This window comes from Musca vetustissima, unplaced genomic scaffold (genome assembly GCF_032173495.1).
Source record: "Musca vetustissima isolate MV318-11 ecotype Yass unplaced genomic scaffold, APGP_CSIRO_Mvet_v1 utg4060, whole genome shotgun sequence".
NCBI classification, from domain to species: domain Eukaryota; kingdom Metazoa; phylum Arthropoda; class Insecta; order Diptera; family Muscidae; genus Musca; species Musca vetustissima.
In genome coordinates this window covers 50,342-72,448 of record NW_026884815.1, presented here as the reverse complement: position 1 = coordinate 72,448, position 22,107 = coordinate 50,342, and the positions used below count along the sequence as shown (strand labels likewise).

The following is a 22,107-nucleotide window of genomic DNA, read 5'->3' as shown; positions in this document are numbered from 1 at the left end:
AACAATTTTTCGACATTCGCCACACTTGGATTATTTAATTTTATTGCACACACACCCATCCACACCAATTGAGATGCTATCAAAATTGTGCAAAATTTACATTTTATCGATTTGTTTCGGCTACAATGCAGATTTTTTTGTATTTTTTTCAAAATTTTATTTTTATTTGGGAATTTCTTTTGGTGCTCGTCTGACTAATGAAATTTTTTTTCTAAATTTTACAGTTTGTTGAAATTCCGTCTGTTCGCAATTTGTTCATTGGGCTGTTATGCGTTTGCATGTGTGTGTGTGAGTGTTTTCAATTTGTGGCAAGGTTAATGTCAATTTTGATAGAATTTTTTTTATTTTCGTTGTTAGTGACCATCCTACTTTTGAAAAATATTTATATGTATGTGTAAATAAAAGAAAACATGCCTTTGACATTGAACTTTATTTGTTTGGGTTACCAACTTATTTCGGGGTTTCGTTTTTAAATCACTTTACAAACATTTCAATTACTAATTGGTAACATTGTGTCACATATAGTTTGTTTGTTTGTTGGACAACATGATTTTAGCGTGAATTACGTTTTCCGAAAAGTATTCAAATTGTGTGTTTTTTAATAATTCCAATGTCACTAACCCAAAGAAAACAAGATAATAAATAATAATAATACTTTTTGAAAGCTATTAAAACGTTGATGTTTTTCTTTTCTGAATGACCGACCTTCAATGGGAACATTTTGTGGTTCTCTCTGGGATAAATATTTTTTTTTTATATGTTGAATATGTTTAATGCGAATATGCTATTAAACAAGGAGAAAAGTGATAGTCGGTATTGTCGACAGATATATAACCTCACTCTATGACATATATAGTATAACCCTATCCTGACTTTTGTCTGCTATTATGGCTTGCGGAGGTCAACTGAATTACTGCCAATCCTTTTTTATTAAATTTCTAATTTTTCAAAATTTTGACAATTTATTAAAGAGTTCACAATCTGTGCGGAGGCACCAGAAGAAGTTGTCCTATTGATCGTCCGATTAAGTGTAGATTTGGTAGTGGAGGTACAACAAGAAGGTACCAGAAGGAGTAGTAGGAGTGATGGGTCTCATTTTTGGACTTGATCTAGGTTTGGTAAATATATTACGATGTGCGATTAAAAATTTGTTCAAATATTGAACTTTGTGGGGGGCGAGTAGACCAATGGCTTCCATCCTCGAACTTGTTCTAGGTTTGGTTAAAATATTTGGTTAAATATAAAAACAAAGTATCCGCATAATATTATAAATTTATTATTTCAGCAAAGTTTTTACAGTGTTTTTTTTTTTGAGACGTGCCAGAATGTCTTGACTGATATTTCTCATCTTCAAACTAGATTTAAGTTTGAAGTAATTATTAAGATACTAGCATATGCCCGCTACATCGTTAGCGAACATGAGAATTATTTAAACATGTCTAAATATTAGGTTGGGGGAAAAGAAATCCATTATTTTTATGTGAACTATAGGACTTTATTTAGCATGCTTCGGAATGTTCGATATGGGTGAAATAGGCTCCGTTTTGTTGTCTTTTTAAAGGTAACGTCATAACGCCTCTCTCACAATCATCCCTAGATATCAATTTTTTATAATTAAAAATATTTTGCAATGCAAGAAAAATATGATAATCGCTTGGTGCTAAGTCCGGACTGTATGGCGGATGCATTAAAACTTCCTAACCAAGCTCCCAAAGTTTCTGGCGAGTCAATGTAGATGTGTGCTGCCTAGCGTAGTCCTGGTGGAACACGACACCTCTCCTGGTGACCAATTTTGATCAAATGTAAATGGTTTAAAACAGTTTTATTGTCGATTTTTAGCTCCTGGGCGATTTTAGGACTGCTAACATGTCGATCAACTTCGATCATTTCTCCAATTTTATCGACATTTTAGACGGCCGGCCTACTTGTGCGAGGCGCATTTTTAACATCAAAAACTCCTGAACGGAATCTACGAAACCAAAATTTCTACATACCCCAATCCCACACCCCAACAATGAATCCCAACTCCAAATTTCAGGATCCCACCTATTTCGGTTCACCCAAAAATCAAATTATACCAAATTTAGTAGCCATAAGTAGGAATTAAAAAAAAAACTACACCCGTAACCGAATCTTACGCTCCGACAGTAACACTACCTAACACACCCAAATTCAAATTTGTTACCATTTAGTACACATTAGTAAGAATTTCCAAAACTTCCTACATACCTTATTCCTACACCCCAACAGTGGCCCTAATTCGAAATTCCAGGATTCCTGCTCTATCGGTTCTTTCAAAATACAAATTGTACTAATTTTAATACCATTTAGTACCTATAAGTATGAATTTCCAAAACTACATTCATATCCCAATCCTACGCTTCGACAGTAACCCTACATCCAAAATTCAGTGTTTCAGCTGGTTTACCCAAATCCAAATTTGGTACCATTTAGTACATATTAGTACGAATTTCCAAAACTTCCTACGTACCTTGATCGTTCACCCCAACAGTGAATCCTAACTCCAAATTTAAGGATCCCACCTATTTCGGTTCACCCAAAATTCAAATTGTTCCAAATTTAGTAGCCATAAGTAGGAATTAAAAAAACTACATCCATAACCCAATCTTACGCTCCGACAGTAATACTACCTACGGTTCACCCAAATTCGAATTTGGTACCATTTAGTACACATTAGTACGAATTTCCAAAACTTCCTACATACCATAATTCAACACCCCAAAAGTGGTCCTATTTCGAAATACCAGGAATCCTGATCTATCGGTTCTTCCAAAATACAAATTGTACCAATTTTAATACCATTTAGTACCTATAAGTATGAATTTCCAAAACTACATCCATATCCATATATATATCCTACGCTTCGACAGTAACTCTACATCCAAAATTCAGTGTTTCAGCTGGTTTACCCAGATCCAAATTTGGTACCATTTAGTATATATCAGTACGAATTTCCACACCTTCATTCATACCTTAATCCTACACCCCAAAAAAACTACATCCATACCCTACCTACAAAATTCAGTGTTGCAGATATATCGGTTCACCAAAGTCCAAGTTAGGTACCACTTAGTACAAATTTCCAAAACGTACTACATACCTTAATCCTACACCCCAACATTGATCCTAGTTCCAAATTCCAGGATTCCTGCTCTATCGGTTCACCCAAAATTTAAATTGTACAAAATTCAGTACCATTTAATACCCATAATTATAAATTTCCAAAACTACATCCATACCCCAATCCTACACTGCAACAGTAACATTATTTTCAAATTGCAGTGTTCCAGCTCGATCGGTTTACCCAAACCAAAATTGTACCAATTATAGTACTTTTCGTACACATAAGTAAATAATTTCGAAAACTACGTACATATCCCAATCCTACATTCCAATGGTAATATTAATTTCAGGTTTACAGCTCCTTCCGTTCCTCAAAATTCAAATTGTACCAAATTTCCAAACGTCCAACTTCTACTTCTCAACCTTGATTCGCATTCCAAATTTCAAGCTCTATCCGTTCATATGCTACAACATTGTAACAAATTTAGTACATGTTGGTACTTTTCGGATACTTATAGTTCGAATTTCCAAAAACCCTTTGGTACATCTATCCTAGACTCCATCAATGACCCTCAATTTAAATTTACAAATGTTACCATATTTTGTACTTTTCGTGCCGTTCTAGTAAGGATTTTGGGAAAAAAATTCTTCGCAGAAAATTGTCAATTTTGGTCCATGTTTTGACATAGCCGTCATATAAAGGTCCCGTACCATTTCCATGACCTTAGGCGCCTTTCCAATCGAAGTGTCTGTAATTTGACTTCCTGTGGTCTTGGCGGTTAAACAGCTTCTATGCAAAAAATTTGAATAGGCATAGGTTCATATTTTGGCATAGGCCCAAATATAAAGGTTGTGTTCTAGGCGGTTAAAAAATATTTTCAAAGATTATTATGCATAAAGTTACATATTGTTACGAATATAACTTTAGATTTAAGTTAATTTAGATTAATTCCGTTAATTTAAGAATTTGAATTGTAACGTAGATTTCTACTACGCAGTTTATTTGAATAACTTCACAACAACAACTACTGTATAGATTTTTCTACATCCTTCCATTTCCTCTTTCATTTTCTATTTTGTTATTGTCGTATAATTCTTATTAAACGTCATCATTGATGATCGCTTAATTCATCTTTCTTTGTTACTCTCTCGCCTGTATATGTGTTGTTGTTATTGTAAGTTTGTTTACTCAAGTTTGTTGTTGTTATTGTTCACTCAGTAAGTTTGTTGTTGTTATTGTTACTCAATGTGTTTGTTGCATTGGTAGATTGTTCGTGATCTAGGTGTTACCAGATCGTCTAGAAACTTCTGTAGCGACAGGCAGGGCTCATATAAATAGAGGGAATGGAAAGGCAGTGAGTCAGTTGTGAATCAGATCGCGAATTGAAACCGTCGTGTAAAGTAAAGTGCAAAGTAAAGTTGTGTGAATAAAATCATTGTAATAATCGTAATCAGAAAGAACCCGCGTTTTATTTGGTACGAATTGTATCGGGAAATAAAACAACGTCTACACGGGATTAACTAAAATCCAAGAACGTAACAATTGGTGTCGGAAGTGAGATTACGATAATACTACGATGAAGTTTAAGGATCTACGAGTGGAAGACTTGAAGAAGGAGCTGAATAAATTGGAATTGTCCTCTACTGGCAACAAGGCTGAACTACAAAAACGTCTGTTGGATGAGTTCGAGCGCCGTGGTATGAACATCGATACATATGAGTTTGACAGTAAGGATGAAGTGGATTTATCGGAAATGGGCGAATCCAACGGTGGGGAAGTCTCGTCAGTAGCTGCCAGGGGTGACGATTTCAGAGAAATGCTGGCCAAAATGTTTGAGGAAAATTTCAGAAGGAGCGAAGAGAATACCAGAAAGTTAGAAGAAAACACGAGACGAATGTTCGAAGAGAATGCCAGAAAGTTTGAGGAAAATTCCAGAAGGAGCGAAGAGAATTCCAGAAAGTTAGAAGAAAACACGAGACGAATGTTCGAAGAGAATGCCAGAAAGTTAGATGAAAATTCGAGAATAATGAACGAGAAACTCGAGAACATTACAGAAGTTATTGGAAGGAGAGTGGAAACCGTGGAGGTCCAAATTAAAGAGTTGGATAAGGAAGTGCAGTCTCTTCCAACGAGAGGTGAAGTTCCTGGGGCATCACGTGACGCCGGAGGGCATATCGACGGATAAGGAGAAAATTCAGGCCGTCAGAGATTGGCCGCAGCCCCGAAATCTCCATGAGCTGCGAAGCTTTCTGGGTCTCTGCACATACTACCGTCGATTTGTCCAAAATTTTGCTAACATCGCCGCCTGTCTACACCGCTTGACGCAAAAAGGCCAGAGGTTTCAGTGGGGCAACGACCAGGAGGAGGCATTCAGAAAACTCAAAGACATGCTATGCAGAGCCCCCATTTTGGCATACCCTATACCTGGCGGCAAGTTTGTTCTGGACACAGACGCAAGTGCGTGCGGCATCGGTGGCGTCCTTTCCCAGGAAATCGACGGGCAGGAAAAAGTCATCGGGTACTACAGCCGGACATTGTCGAAACCTGAGAGGAATTACTGTCTGACGAGGAGAGAGCTGCTTGCTGTCCTTGAGAGCGTTAAACACTTCCACAAATACCTATATGGCCAACATTTCCTGCTGAGGACCGACCACGCTGCTCTCCAATGGTTGCTGCGGTTTAAGAATCCGGAAGGTCAACTAGCCCGTTGGATCGAGAGGCTCCAGAGTTATGATTTCAGAATCGAGCACAGAAAAGGCGGAAAACACGGTAATGCTGATGCCCTGTCTCGTCGGCCATGCAAGGTAGAATGCAGGCATTGCTCAAAGGCTGAGAATAAGGAGAATATCGTTGATGTCCGACTATTGCAGTTTGAGTCGGGTGAAGATTGGTCGACGGAACAACGAAGAGATCCCATTCTGGGCAAAGTAATTTCGGCCATTGAAACGGGCAAGCGACCTAGTCGTAAAGAAATTACCTCCGAAAGCCCTCTTTTAAAATCCTATTGGGCCCAGTGGGACAGTCTACTTATAAAAGATGGTTGCCTATATCGCAAATGGGAAAGTGAGGACGGTAAATCTCACCGGAACTTGATCGTCGTCCCAGACTCCAAAATAAGAGATGTCTTGTCGGAGTTTCACGATGGGCCAAGTGGAGGACATCTTGGCATAGCAAAGACCGCTGAAAAGGTAAAGCAGAGATTCTACTGGGTCGGCTGTCAAAAATCCATTGCCGACTGGATCGCCAATTGTGAAAGGTGCATAAAAGCTAAAGGTCCAACACGGAAGAGTCGAGGCTACATGCAGCAGTATAATTCAGGAGCCCCTTTTGAAAGAATCGCAATGGATGTAGCTGGACCGTTCCCCACAAGCGACTCTGGGAACCGGTATGTCTTGGTGGTCATGGATTACTTCAGTAAATGGCCGGAGGTGTATGCTATCCCAAATCAAGAAGCCAGGACAATTGTGGATGTGTTCAGCAAAAATTGGATTTGTCGCTATGGTGTTCCATCTGAGGTTCATTCCGATCAAGGTAGGAATTTTGAATCAGCGATCTTCAAGGAAATGTGTGATTCCTACGGAATTAAGAAAACCAGAACGACGCCCCTACATCCACAATCAGATGGCATGGTGGAAAGATTCAATCGCACCCTTGAAGAACATCTACGGAAAGTGGTGGACAGTGGCCAACGAGACTGGGATGAGCATATTCCGAAGTTTTTATTGGCTTATAGATCGGCCATTCATGATTCCACATCCCGGACCCCAGCCAAAGTTCTGTTCGGAAATGAATTAAAGCTACCTGGCGATTTGATATTCGGTGCTACCCCAAACGACGATGTGAACCAAGATGAAGACAGTCAAAACTCTTTTAGTAAAGTCCACGATGCAGTCCGACATCGAATAAAAATGGTTAGCAACCGCATGAAGGCAAGGTACGATCGAGCGGCAAATACCGATGGGTTTCAAGAAGGGCAACTGGTACTATTGTTCAACCCACAGCGAAAGAAAGGACTATGCCCCAAATTGCAAACGCACTGGGAAGGACCCTACAAGATTGTCACGAAAATAAATGACGTCGTTTATCGCATCCAGAGGAGCGACAGTCCCAGGTCGAAGATGAAAGTTGTACATTTGGAGCGGCTGACCCCCTACGGAACGGGAACTGTGCCTATTCGGGACGAACAGGCTTAAGCGGGGGTCAATGTTACGAATATAACTTTAGATTTAAGTTAATTTAGATTAATTCCGTTAATTTAAGAATTTGAATTGTAACGTAGATTTCTACTACGCAGTTTATTTGAATAACTTCACAACAACAACTACTGTATAGATTTTTCTACATCCTTCCATTTCCTCTTTCATTTTCTATTTTGTTATTGTCGTATAATTCTTATTAAACGTCATCATTGATGATCGCTTAATTCATCTTTCTTTGTTACTCTCTCGCCTGTATATGTGTTGTTGTTATTGTAAGTTTGTTTACTCAAGTTTGTTGTTGTTATTGTTCACTCAGTAAGTTTGTTGTTGTTATTGTTACTCAATGTGTTTGTTGCATTGGTAGATTGTTCGTGATCTAGGTGTTACCAGATCGTCTAGAAACTTCTGTAGCGACAGGCAGGGCTCATATAAATAGAGGGAATGGAAAGGCAGTGAGTCAGTTGTGAATCAGATCGCGAATTGAAACCGTCGTGTAAAGTAAAGTGCAAAGTAAAGTTGTGTGAATAAAATCATTGTAATAATCGTAATCAGAAAGAACCCGCGTTTTATTTGGTACGAATTGTATCGGGAAATAAAACAACGTCTACACGGGATTAACTAAAATCCAAGAACGTAACAATATTTTGACATAGCCCTAAAATAATTGGGACTAGGTTTTCCCATTTTCTTAAATGTAGCTCTTCTAATTGACACAACTGTTTGTGGTTTGAATATTATGTGTGTATTTGTTCCATAAAAATATTGATTGGTCTATTACGAATTTTATCCATTCATTTATGTTTAGAAAATAATTAATAAATTACTAAAAATGCTAATATAATTTTATAAAAAAAAAAAATATTCAAAACGAATTTAATAAAAATCCCAAAGAAAACAAATTCAAAAAAGAAAATTGTTCCAAGTTCTTCAATTGAATGGTCAAGAAAAAAACCAAAGAGGCGGACAAACCCAAAAGCAATGAAACAAAAAAAGCGACAAAAATGTTGATTTAAGTGTGCGTAAATGGCATTTTCTGCCGTCTGAATGTCAAGCAAAACAAACCCACATAATTTGTTTGAGGAAAAACAAAAACAAAAAATTATGAAGATTTCCGACGTTGATGTTCTTACACACTCAGACACAAACATACATAGGACCATTCATTCGTATGGACATAAATATAAAAGCCTTCTAATACCATCACATATTTGTCATGTTGTTTTTATTTTCTTCAGAAGCGAAATATTAATTTAGCATTAAATTTTCATTTTTTTCTGAGAACAAAAGCATGTACTTTCAAAATACAAAAGGAAAAAACCAAAACCCGAAAACATATTTGTCTATCATATGAATGAATGATAAATTGGGATGCTTATGCATTTCCGGTATATATATTTATACATATGTATATATATATATGTATACCCCATTAAATACATATGTATAATTATATGTATTGTTATAGGATTGTGTCAAAAAATGTTGTTGCAAATTAATTCTGTTCAATCAAAAATAAAACATTCCATTAGTCATGATTATTTTTCTTGGAATTTATTTTGAGCATTTATTTTTAGACATCCGATTATTATTGGATATGTGGCTAAAAATATGAATGAAATTAATAATGGGTAAATGCCTTGTATTTACGTTTATGTCTATAAATATTTGCCGTATTTACAAAACGTGTCGACGTAAAATCAATAAAAATAAAAATGTTCAGCAATATTTTTATACGAAATTTAATCACAAAAAATTCCTAATTTAGAATGGGGGATTAGGTGTTGGATGTTCGATTGTTTTATGGTAAATGTATGAAATATACATATAAAAATTCCAATTTTTTTAAAGAACAAATCCAAGAACTCATTTTGCAATATAGTTTGCGGATTTTGGAACAGAGCAATTCAAAGGCCCAGTATATGAGAGAAAGTCATAAAATTGGGTCTTTGTGTGAGAGGTATCAAAAGGAGTAGGCCGATGGATTCGACATGATCTAGGCTTGGTAAAACTACTACGATGTGCAAAGTTTAGATCGATTTTGAATACTCATTTAACTATATATATCAAATGTAAAAGAGTGGACGATTAGATTTAGTGTAGGATTGGTAAACATATACGACGTAATATATTTGTCAAATTTACAAATACTTATATGACAGATAGTAATCTGAAGGGTTCTATGATATGTATTATTTATTTGTTTTAATTGAAAATGTTGACACTTTTTTAGTACCCAACCAGAATGTGTGGACCGATTTGTACTTGATGTAGTTTTGAAAAAAATATGCAAAGTTTTGATCAAATGGAATTTTGGATTTTAATATTTTCAAAATTTAAGCTAGGTTTGGTAAAAATATTTCGATGTGCAAAGTTTGGATCGAATCGAATCGGTTTTTTTAATCCCCAGAGAAAATTCAATACGGAATTAAAATACACTAAGGTTGGAATTTGGACTAGACAAAATTTAAGACAATTACCGGGTATGTTCTGGAACTCACGGCGTGTTCTTTTCACTTCATTTCTTTAATGGCGTTTCATATTTATTTTGTGATTTTAAACAATTTATACGCATTAACAACATATCAATCTATCATCATGTCCTTTTTTATTTCAAAAAAAAAAAAAAAAAAAAATTATTTTATATGGAAAAACATGAATACACCCGACTCTCACTATGAAAATGTAAGTGTAAAGAATACACCTCAAATGGGTGTAAAGTGTGTTACAGAACACCTCGGCGTGTGTTCGATACACTTCTGCCGTTGAAGTGAATGCCAGAACATGCCCGTACGTTGGACCTTATCTAAGAACACATGGATATATTTATTCATCGGGAACCCGGAATGCCAAAATACACGGGCATGTTCTGGCATTCACTTCAACGGCAGAAGTGTATCGAACACACGCCGAGATGTTCTGTAACACACTTTACACCCATTTGAGGTGTATTCTTTACACTTACATTTCCATAGTGAGAGTCGGGTGTATTCATGTTTTTTCATATAAAAGAAAATCTTTTTTAAAATAAAAAAGGCACATGATGATAGATTGTTATGGTATTATTGCGTATAATTTGTTTAAAATCACAAAATGAACATGAAACATCATTAAAAACAAATTTTAAATAGATACGAAGGTTTGTCTTAAATTTTCTTCATCTGAATTTATCGTTTGACACAAACAGCTGATTTGAAGTAAGGCCGAAGAAGATAGGGTTACCAAATGTTCCCCTTAAATCAATCAACAAATTAATGATATTAAAGAGTTTTTCATACATATATTTTATGTTGCGAATAATAAAATATTAAAAAATAATAATAAAATTGTCGTTAGAATTAACGAAATTACTAAAAAAATTACAGAAACAATGTTAAAAACGAATACAGTTTTATTTGTGGCAACACTATTTCTGCAAAGTACCATGTCGACGTTTATTTTTGACGCAGTTCCAAATTTCAATTCACGTGAGAAGCAGAACAGGAGGTAGCTTCTGAGGTGAAGTGTATGTGTAAAGTGAAAAGAACACACCGTGAGTTCCAGAACATATCCGACAGTCTCCGAGGAAAATGCGACCAAAACATACGGGCATGTTCCGGAATTCACTTCAACGGCAGAAGTGTATCGAACACACGCCGAGGTGTTCTGTAACACACTTTACACCCATTTGAGGTGTATTCTTTACACTTACATTTCCATAGTGAGAGTCGGGTGTATTCATGTTTTTTCATATAAAAGAAAATCTTTTTTGAAATAAAAAACGTACATGATGATAGATTGATGTGTTATTATTGCGTATAATTTGTTTAAAATCGCAAAAAGGACATGAAACGCCATTAAAACAAATTCTAAATAGATACTAAGGTTTGTCTTGAATTTTCTTCAACTGAATTTCTTGCTTGACACAAACAGCTGATTTGAAGTAAGGCCGAAGAAGATAGGGTTACCAAATGTTCCCCTTAAATCAATCAACAAATTAATGATATTACAGAGTTTTTCATACATATATTTTGTGTTGCAAATAATAAAATATTAAAAAATAATAATAAAATTGTCGTTAGAATTAACGAAATTACTAAAAAATACAGAAACAATGTTAAAAACGAATACAGTTATATTGTATGGCAACACTATTTCTGCAAAGTACCATTTCGACGTTTATTTTTGTCGCAGTTCAAAATTTCAATTCACGTGAGAAGCAGAACAGGAGGTAGCTTCTGAGGTGAAGTGTATGTGTGAAGTGAAAAGAACACACCGTGAGTTCCGGAATTCACTTCAACGGCAGAAGTGTATCGAACACACGCCGAGGTGTTCTGTAACACACTTTACACCCATTTGAGGTGTATTCTTTACACTTACATTTCCATAGTGAGAGTCGGGTGTATTCATGTTTTTTCATATAAAAGAAAATCTTTTTTGAAATAAAAAACGTACATGATGATAGATTGATATGTTATTATTGCGTATAATTTGTTTAAAATCGCAAAAAGGACATGAAACGCCATTAAAACAAATTCTAAATAGATACTAAGGTTTGTCTTGAATTTTCTTCAACTGAATTTCTTGCTTGACACAAACAGCTGATTTGAAGTAAGGCCGAAGAAGATAGGGTTACCAAATGTTCCCCTTAAATCAATCAACAAATTAATGATATTACAGAGTTTTTCATACATATATTTTGTGTTGCAAATAATAAAATATTAAAAAATAATAATAAAATTGTCGTTAGAATTAACGAAATTACTAAAAAATACAGAAACAATGTTAAAAACGAATACAGTTATATTGTATGGCAACACTATTTCTGCAAAGTACCATTTCGACGTTTATTTTTGTCGCAGTTCAAAATTTCAATTCACGTGAGAAGCAGAACAGGAGGTAGCTTCTGAGGTGAAGTGTATGTGTGAAGTGAAAAGAACACACCGTGAGTTCCAGAATTACCCGGCAGAAGTGTATCGAACACACGCCGTGGTGTTCTGTAACACACTTTACACCCATTTGAGGTGTATTCTTTACACTTACATTTCCATAGTGAGAGTCGGGTGTATTCATGTTTTTTCATATAAAAGAAAATCTTTTTTGAAATAAAAAACGTACATGATGATAGATTGATATGTTATTATTGCGTATAATTTGTTTAAAATCGCAAAAAGGACATGAAACGCCATTAAAACAAATTCTAAATAGATACTAAGGTTTGTCTTGAATTTTCTTCAACTGAATTTCTTGCTTGACACAAACAGCTGATTTGAAGTAAGGCCGAAGAAGATAGGGTTACCAAATGTTCCCCTTAAATCAATCAACAAATTAATGATATTACAGAGTTTTTCATACATATATTTTGTGTTGCAAATAATAAAATATTAAAAAATAATCGGGTATGTTCTGGAACTCACGGTGTGTTCTTTTCACATTACACATACACTTCACCTCAGAAGCTACCTCCTGTTCTGCTTCTCACGTGAATTGAAATTTTGAACTGCGACAAAAATAAACGTCGACATGGTACTTTGCAGAAATATTGTTGCCATACAATATAAACTGTATTCGTTTTTAGCATTGCTTCTGTAATTTTTTAGTAATTTCGTTAATTCTAACGACAATTTTATTATTATTTTTTAATATTTTATTATTCGCAACATAAAATATATGTATGAAACCTCTGTAATATCATTAAATTGTTGATTGATTTAGGGGGAACATTTGGTAACCCTATCTTTTTCGGCCTTACATCAAATCAGCTGTTTGTGTCAAGCAAGAAATTCAGTTGAAGAAAATGCAAGTATCTATTTAAAATTTGTTTTTAATGGTGTTTCATGTTCATTTTGTGATTTTAATCAAATTATACGCAATAATAACATATCAATCTATCATCATGTGCGTTTTTTATTCCAAAAAAGATGTTCTTTTATATGAAAAAACAGGAATACACCCGACTCTCACTATGGAAATGTAAGTGTAAAGAATACACCTGAAATGGGTGTAAAGTGTGTTACAGAACACCTCGGCGTGTGTTCGATACACTTCTGCCGTTGAAGTGAATGCCAGAACATGCCCGTATAATAAAATTGTCGTTAGAATTAACGAAATTACTAAAAAATACAGAAACAATGTTAAAAACGAATACAGTTATATTGTATGGCAACACTATTTCTGCAAAGTACCATTTCGACGTTTATTTTTGTCGCAGTTCAAAATTTCAATTCACGTGAGAAGCAGAACAGGAGGTAGCTTCTGAGGTGAAGTGTATGTGTGAAGTGAAAAGAACACACCGTGAGTTCCAGAACATACCCGTATCGTATTCTAAATATTTAAAATGTTTGTAATTTTGATATGGGGGTTATAACAAAAAAAGTCCTATATCTATCTATACTAATAAAAGAGTTAAGTGATTGACTACCTTAACGATTTATCAACGTCAAGACGAAACGGCTGAAGCTAGATTCTTGAAATTTTGGGTGAGGCTGGGTTTTTGGAAATTCGTGTTAGAACGATACGAAAAGTGCTGAATGTGGTATCATTTGTATTTGACAAAACGGTAGAGCCAGAGCTCTTAAATTTGATGGATTAAATTTGATTGATGGGTGGCTGATGGAGTGTAAAATACATGAAACAAAGGAGTTTTTGGATATTCGAACTGTATGCATCCGAAATGTAATGCTAAAAACATGGAATTTGGAATGCGAATTCAGGTTGAGCGGCAGGGTCGATATAAGAAGGTGGTTTTAAAAACGTCTACTCATGTATACTAAACAGTACTAAATTTGGTACCATTTGAATTTGGAGAAAAGGATGGAGCTGGACTCCTGAAATTTAAAATAAACATTACCGTCGATGTGTAGGATTGGGATATGTAGGTAGTTTTGGAAATAGTACTATATTCGGTACAATTTTGATTTTGGGTTAACCGATATATAGAACGGTACGAAAAGTACTGAATGTAGTATCATTTGTATTTGACAAAACCGGTAGAGCCAGAGCTCTTAAATTTAAAATAAGGGTCGCTGATGGAGTGTAAAATACATGTAACAAAGGAATTTTTGGATATTCGTACTATATGCTTCCGAAAAGTACTAAAATGTACCAAATTTAGTACTATATCGTAGCATAGGAATGGATAGAGCTAAAAACTTGGAATTTGGAGTGCGAATTCAGGTTCAGCGGCAGGGACGATATAAGATGGTGGTTTTAAAAATGTGTACACATGTATACGAAAATTACTAAAAAGTACTAAATTTGGTACTATTTGAATTTGGAAAAACGGATGGAGCTGGACTCCTGAAATTTAAAATTAACATTACCGTCGATGTGTAGAATTGGGGTATGTAGGTAGTTTTGGAAATGGTATAATGGTACAATATTCGGTACAATTTTGATTTTGGGTTAACCTATATATAGAACGGTACGAAAAGTACTGAATGTAGTATCATTTGTATTTGACAAAACCGGTAGAGCCAGAGCTCTTAAATTTGAAATAAGGGTCGCTGATGGAGTGTAAAATACATGTAACAAAGAAGTTTTTGGATATTCGAACTGTATGCTTCCGAAAAGTACTAAAATGTACTAAATTTGGTACTATATCGTAGCAAAGGGATGGATAGAGCTAAAAACTTGGAATTTGAAGTGGGAATTCAGGTTGAGCGGCAGGGTCGATATAAGATGGTGGTTTAAAAAATGTGTACACATGTATACGAAAATTACTAAACAGTACTAAATTTGGTACAATTTGAATTTCGAGAAACAGATGGAGATGGACTCCTGAAATTTAAAATTAACATTACCGTCGATGTGTAGGATTGGGATATGTAGGTAGTTTTGGAAATGGGACAATGGTACTATATTCGGTACAATTTTGTTGGAACACTGAAATTTGGAAATGAAATTACTACTGCATTGTAAAATTGAGTTATGTTGGTAGTTTGGATAATTCGTACTTATGTGTACTTAATTTGGTATAATTTTAATTTTTGGGTGAACCAATAGAGGTGTAATCCTCAAATTTGGAGTTATGATTACTGTTGACGTATAGGATCGGGGTACTAAGGAAGTTTTGGAAATATATACTAATGTATACTAAATGGCAATGACAATTAGGATTTAGGTTAACCGATAGAGCTGAAACACTAAAATTTAGAAATAAGATTATTGCGGGTATGTATGTAGTTGTGGACATTTTACTTATGGGTACTAATTCGTACTAAATTAGATAAAATTTGGATTTAGATTTGGAATAGTAAAAAATTGAGTGTATTGGAGTGTAGAATTGAAGTATGTAGATAGTTTTGTGAATTCGTACTTATGAATACTAAATGTTACTAAATTTGGTACAATTTGGATTTTGGGAGAACTGATAGAGCTGGGATCCTGAAATTAAGGGTTACTATTGGAGTGTAGAATTAAAGTATGTAGATAGTTTTGTGAATTCGTACTTATGAGTACTAAATGTTACTAAATTTGGTACAATTTGGATTTTGGGGGAACTGATAGAGCTGGGATCCTGAAATTTAGAGTTAGAATCATTGTTGGGGTGTAGGATTGGGTTATGTATAAAGTTTTGGAAATTCGTATTAATGTGTACTAAATGAATTGTGGGATTGGGCTATAAAAACATTTTGGAAATTCGTACTAATGTGTACTAAATGGTACCAAATTTGGATTTAGGTGAACTAAGTTGGAATCTTGACATTTGGAGTTAGGATCACTGTAGGGGTGTTGGATTTTGGTATGTAGGAAGTTTTGGAAATGTCTACCAATGTGACATTAAATATGGTACAATTTTGATTTATCGTGACCCGATGAGCTGGAATCCTGAAATTGGGTAATAAGATTTCCATCGGATTGCTTTATGTATGTAGTAATGGAAATTTGTACGTATATGTACTAAATGGTACTAAATTTGATATCATTTGGATTAAGGTGAACCGATAGAGTGGGAATCTTGAGATTTGAAACTAAGATTGGCGTGTTTTGGAAATTCGTATTTATAATTGTTAAGTATTTATAATTGTTAAGGTAGGTACTTACGGGAATTTATATTAATGTGTACTTACTGCTACTAAATTTGGGTTTTGGGTGAACCTATTACAAGAGCACAAAGAGTAATAAATTATACCAAATTTAGTATAGAGCTAGATTTCTATTACGGTCAGAATTGGTGTGTAGTGTATAGATATGGAGGTAGTTTTGGAAATACGTACTATAAGAGAACATAAGTGATAAATGCTACAAAATTTTTAAATATGGTCGATATTGGTTACTAATTCTCACATTCGCTAACGAAGTAACGGTAATATGCTAGTTAATAAGCTATTTTTACCATCTAGGAATTTGGAGAGTCAAATTGCAAAAACTGCGCCTCAAAACCTTCGAAATGCGAAAATCAGGCGATACAGTTCTATGTGGCTATATCACAATACGAACCCATGCATATATCCTATACCACACACCCTCTACTCCATGGTGGAGGATAAAAAGTTTTGATATGAAAAGTATAAGTCGACTTTTAATCATGGAAAAAACAGCAAGAAAAATCGAGTAACCTTTTAAAAAAATATTCCAAGTGGACGGCGGTGAAAGATTCTAATTATATGCCTAAATGTATGGATGTAAATTCATTCCTTGCCCATGTTTCAAAAAATGCATCAAGATATAACACACTGTGCCACTGCGTGTTCTGGGGCATACAAATTATGTACGTATGTATTCGGTCGCTATAACCCATTTATGCAGGCTGACCGCATTTTAGCTGTCAAATGAGACCAGCAATTTAAAAAAAATATTTTAAACATAAATCAGGCGAATCGGAGCAACGCGTATTTGTCGTTCTTTGTTGGCAAATATGCATTAGTGTTCAGAGAATATGTGAATGAAAAATTAATACTTATTTTTGACGTCATCAACTTGTTAGACATTTGCTATAGTGTGTTTCTAATAGAAGTTAAAAAAATATTGTTACTCTTTTTTATAAAAAACAATGTTTCTACTCACTCTTCATCCTCAGCTAAAGCGGTTTGGAAACGTGATTGGACATATGTCCAGGCACCTTGATTTTTGTGCTCTTCTTGGGCCCACAAAATGTCAGCATTTTTATATTTCAGAATTTCCTCTCTAACCAAGTCAAAGGGGAAGGGACAAATCTATTCAAAAAGGGGGAACGAATAACAATTAGGTATTTCTAATAGAATACTATATTTCCTTACCTGTTCCACACGTATCAAACAGATTTCCTTTTCTGCCTTCTTATCCGATCTGGCCTTAAATAGATCAAAATAAACTCTACCCGAACAAAATACCAATTTTTTAACACAATCTGGATTTTCCGCAGCTGGACCATCATCCGTTATAATACGTTTAAATTCTGTACATTCTGCCATATCACAGAAAGGACTTTTTGCCAAGGGATGTCTTAATCCCGATTTGGGTGTACACAAGATCAGCGGCTTACGAAATGGCAGTGCAATTTGTCGCCTCAAGATATGAAATAAATTTGCCGGTGTTGTACAATTGGCCACAATCCAATTTGTCGCATTCAGTTGATGTAAAGCAACATCTTCACAATCGCATGGCGGCAAAGTATCCGGATCATCATGACACATTTGTAGGAAACGTTCAAGACGACACGATGAATGTTCTGGGCCCATGCCTTCCATACCGTGTGGCAGGAGGATAACCAAACCTGATTGTCGTACCCATTTCATTTCGCCGCAAGATATAAATTGATCGAATATCGCTTGACCGGTATTACTGAAATCACCAAATTGTGCTTCCCACATAACTAGTGCATTTGGATTACTCATCGAATAGCCATGTTCAAATCCCAATACAGCATATTCGCTGAGACTGCTATTCGATACGCTATAGGTGGCCTGATCGGGATAGAGATTTGCCAAAACATTGTAATTCAGTTTGTCAATGTTTTGATGCCATAAAACATGGTGACGATGTGAAAATGTGCCACGTTCAACGTCTTCACCTGATAGCCGAACGTGAACACCCTCCTTGAGTAGGGTACCATAGGCCAATGCTTCACCCAATGCCCAATCGGCCAAACGATCTTTTAGCATTTGCTGTCGCCCCTGCAGGATACGTTCTATACCTCTGTAATTAGAGAATACACAAATATTTTACATCAAGCTGATAATTTGATATCCCAGAACTTTGTGTTTTCAGCTGTAATCTATTTTAAGACTCACTTGTGTATAACAAACTGGGCTTCCACGGGTGGTGGTGAAGAGAATTTCTGGGCAATATGTAGAAGAACTTCTTCCTTGACCCCGGTTGAAGGCATTTGCATACGATCCTTGCCATCAAAGAATCCGGACCAGGGAGAATCAATCCAATCTTTATACTACAAAGAAACATTTTAAACTTTTCAAAATTTGTTTCCCAAAAATGTCTCCCCTCCCTTCAAGGACTTACACTAATACGTTGCTCTTTGTCGGCTTCTTTAAATCCCTCTTCCAAAATATTATCATATTCCTTAACAAGTGCTTTCAACTCCTCGCTCGATATGATTTTTTCCTTTATCAATTTTTCCGAATACAGCTCAAGAACCGGTTTATGTTTTCGTATCTTTTGATACATTAACGGTTGGGTGAACATAGGTTCATCGGCTTCATTGTGACCATTCCGCCGGTATCCGACTAAATCTAAAACAATATCATTACGCCATGTTGCACGCCATTCCGATGCTAAGCCACTAAGAAAAACTGCCGCTTCCGGATCATCAGCATTCACATGTAAAATGGGAGCATTTACCACTCTAGCCACATCTGTACAAAATGGGGATGAACGATGAAAACGTGGATCGGTTGTAAAGCCAACTTGATTATTAATCACAATATGAATTGTTCCATGATTTGTATACGATGGTAAGTCGGATAAATGTATACTTTCATATACCACTCCTTGGCCACAAAATGCGGCATCACCGTGTATTAAAATGGACATTACTTTACGGCCCTCGGAGTCGCCTTTGTAAAATTGTTCGGCACGGGTTTTACCCATCACAATCGGATTGACAGCTTCCAAATGAGAGGGGTTTGCCACTAAGGCGATGCGTACATTTTTATTCGTAACACGATTTAAACGTTCCACGTAAGTACCCAAGTGATATTTGACATCACCGGAACCCTATAAAAAATTAAAGAATTTAATTCAGATTTATTGAAGGAGAAATTTTTTTAAAATTCTATCTAACCGACGACTTTGCTGAATAACAGATGCATGAATTAAAACAATTAATTTCTATTAAAATCGGTAGGAAATTATATATACACAACATTTTACATTTAAATTAAACATTTTTTAGGTCCTACCATCACTTACCGAATCCTCCGCCTCCAGTACACGAAATTGTGCAAAAATTTGATGCAACGGTTTACGACAAATATTCGCCAAAGTATTCAGGCGGCCACGATGTGCTAAACCTATAATAAACGATTCCACACCCAATGCCGATGAGCGATCAATAACTTCCTTTAGACATGGAATTAAAACTTCACAACCTTCCAAGCCGAAACGTTTTTCCGATGACCATTTTTTGGCTAAGAAATTTTCAAAACTGAAAATAATATTTAAAAATTCTTACAATGTTTAAATTATAACTCTCTCGAATCACTTACGCTGTGGCCCTGATAAGACGTGATAATATCAATTTCTTCTTTTCCGCAGACATTTGTAGCTGCCCGGGTTTCTCAATACGTTCTCGTATCCAATTACGTTTCTTGGGACAAAATATATACATATATTCAATACCCATCGTATCACAATATATATTTTCTAAACGTTTGATAATTTCACTGCAGTAAAGGGTTAATATATGGGGAATGCTTGAATTTCTTAGTGTCACTTTTTTGTTGAATGAGTACTTACCGAAAACTCAATTCCTGTTCATCGCCACCTATAAATGTACTAGCTCCGGCTAATTTAAAGGTCTGGTCGAGATTTCGGTTTTCTATAAAATAATAAGGGAAAAGAACTTTTAATGTTCGACCGCGCGGAATTTATATACCCTATACCATTGGGATATTGAGATTTATCCCCAATGAAGCTTTCCAATCCCACTTGGAACAAACCTTATACGAGATTCGGAATGTTCTTAGCCTAGCACAAAAAGCGCGGTATAAACAGAAAAAAGTTAAGTTTTTTGGAAACTTCCATCTCTGCTATGAACACATGCTAAATTTTGTTTCGATCTGGCAACAGGTTTTCAAAAAAGACATGTTTCTATATGAAGGAGTTGCCAGATCGAAACATGTGTTCATATTTTTCCAGGTAGATTTTGTGCCCTAGTATAGCATGTTGTTGGTAAGTGTGGTTATGACAAACAATGGGCCCTTAACCGACAATCTTGTTTTTCCAAGTATATTTTGTTACATTCTTTCTCAAACATGTTCAAAATTCTTAAAATACCGAAAATTGGAATGCACCTTTTTGTAGGGGAAAGAATGCAGGGCATTTATGTATAGATTAATTATACAATTTTCTGGTTGGAAATGTGAGTAAAAAATTTGAAATGGGAAAATATTGTAGACCAAGAATTAAACGACCTCCTATAGGCGGCTATCTAGAGATAGAAAATAAAATACCTTTTATGGGTCTTCCATAGATTGGTCTTTCGGCCTTTCATCCATAAAAAATCTATAGAATGTATATAGGAGACCTAAAAATGTCTTCTACATATAAAATACCCAACTACAGAGCATGTTCTGTAGTAATAACATATATGTTTTCCTTATTCAGAAGGTAATCTTCCTTTGATTTATAGAGGAAAATCCCCTGAAGATCTTCCATCGATAGTATAGGCCTTCTATAGATGTAATACCTTCTATACGTCCTTGGACTTCACTAGAAGTTTCTCAATGGAAAGAAGATCCTCTACATTTTTCAATCATCTCTCTTTATCCAATTTACCTTTAAAAAAATCAGCCTTAATGAAAACATTTTCATTGGCATTCAATTGCATTCCACATTTGGTTAGGGTCTTATTATGCGTTATAATACCCAACGGGTCTAAATTTGCTGCCAAAAAGCCACGAGTTTGATAGCTACGAATAATGTCATGAACCAAAATATGATCGTCTATTGCTTTTTGTAGCGAACCACCACCGCTACAAAATTGGGATATTGTCATGGTATTACGTTGAGGATGTGATTCGGCGGGTACGGGTTCGTAAACACCTGAACGGAAATACGAATCCCATGACTAAAAGAAACCAGAAGAAAAATATAGAAAAAAAAAACAGAAAAAAGAAAAATATAATACTATACCGTATGAACACACGTTGGATCACGTTGCCAGGCACGATACATATCCTCCACGTAGGTCGCACTTGAACCACCACCCACAGTTGTTGGTAGTTGTTGTGGGGTCTTTTCCGATTTGGCTGTTTTACTGGCATTACGATAATTTATTGATGTTATGACAGCATTACGGGATTTCTGTTAAGAGAACAGATTTGGGGGAGAGGATTTTTGTAATAGTAATCCTAATTTCTATATAATTTTGGTTGGTCCCTTACCACAAGTAATTTATTTTCAAGTTTCAAATATAACGACCATTGTTTTATAGTTGCAATAGCGCATCTATTGTAATTCGACTTTAAAATAAACATATTTGGTTAATTTTCAAAATATATCTACAAAATATAATTTAAAAATTGAGAAAAATTATTTAATTTTTAAATTGAAAATGTCAAGTGTAAAAGACACTAGAATTGTTCCTGCACAATAATACAAGGTAGGATATATAATCGTAAGTTCAAATTTAAAAATTTCACCTCTATCTGTTCACCAAAATCCAAATTGTGCCAGATTTGGTACCAT

At 35.3% G+C, this 22,107-nt stretch overlaps 1 protein-coding gene across 1 annotated transcript in view; it reads right to left on the bottom strand.

Annotated features, from left to right (window-relative positions):
* The window catches only part of LOC133331831 (2-oxoglutarate dehydrogenase-like, mitochondrial), a 48,349-nt gene extending 26,453 nt beyond the window's left edge, over positions 1-21,896 (bottom strand). The window contains exons 1-10 of the mRNA XM_061540208.1: positions 21,804-21,896; positions 21,553-21,723; positions 21,196-21,487; positions 20,155-20,236; positions 19,905-20,081; positions 19,609-19,843; positions 18,700-19,413; positions 18,474-18,628; positions 17,481-18,378; positions 17,269-17,417 (exon numbers count right to left, since the gene is read on the bottom strand). Coding sequence (XP_061396192.1) covers positions 17,269-17,417; positions 17,481-18,378; positions 18,474-18,628; positions 18,700-19,413; positions 19,609-19,843; positions 19,905-20,081; positions 20,155-20,236; positions 21,196-21,487; positions 21,553-21,723; positions 21,804-21,896 — 2,966 coding nt within the window. The remainder of the gene's footprint in view (positions 1-17,268; positions 17,418-17,480; positions 18,379-18,473; positions 18,629-18,699; positions 19,414-19,608; positions 19,844-19,904; positions 20,082-20,154; positions 20,237-21,195; positions 21,488-21,552; positions 21,724-21,803) is intronic.
* Between the last annotated feature and the right edge of the window lie 211 nt (positions 21,897-22,107).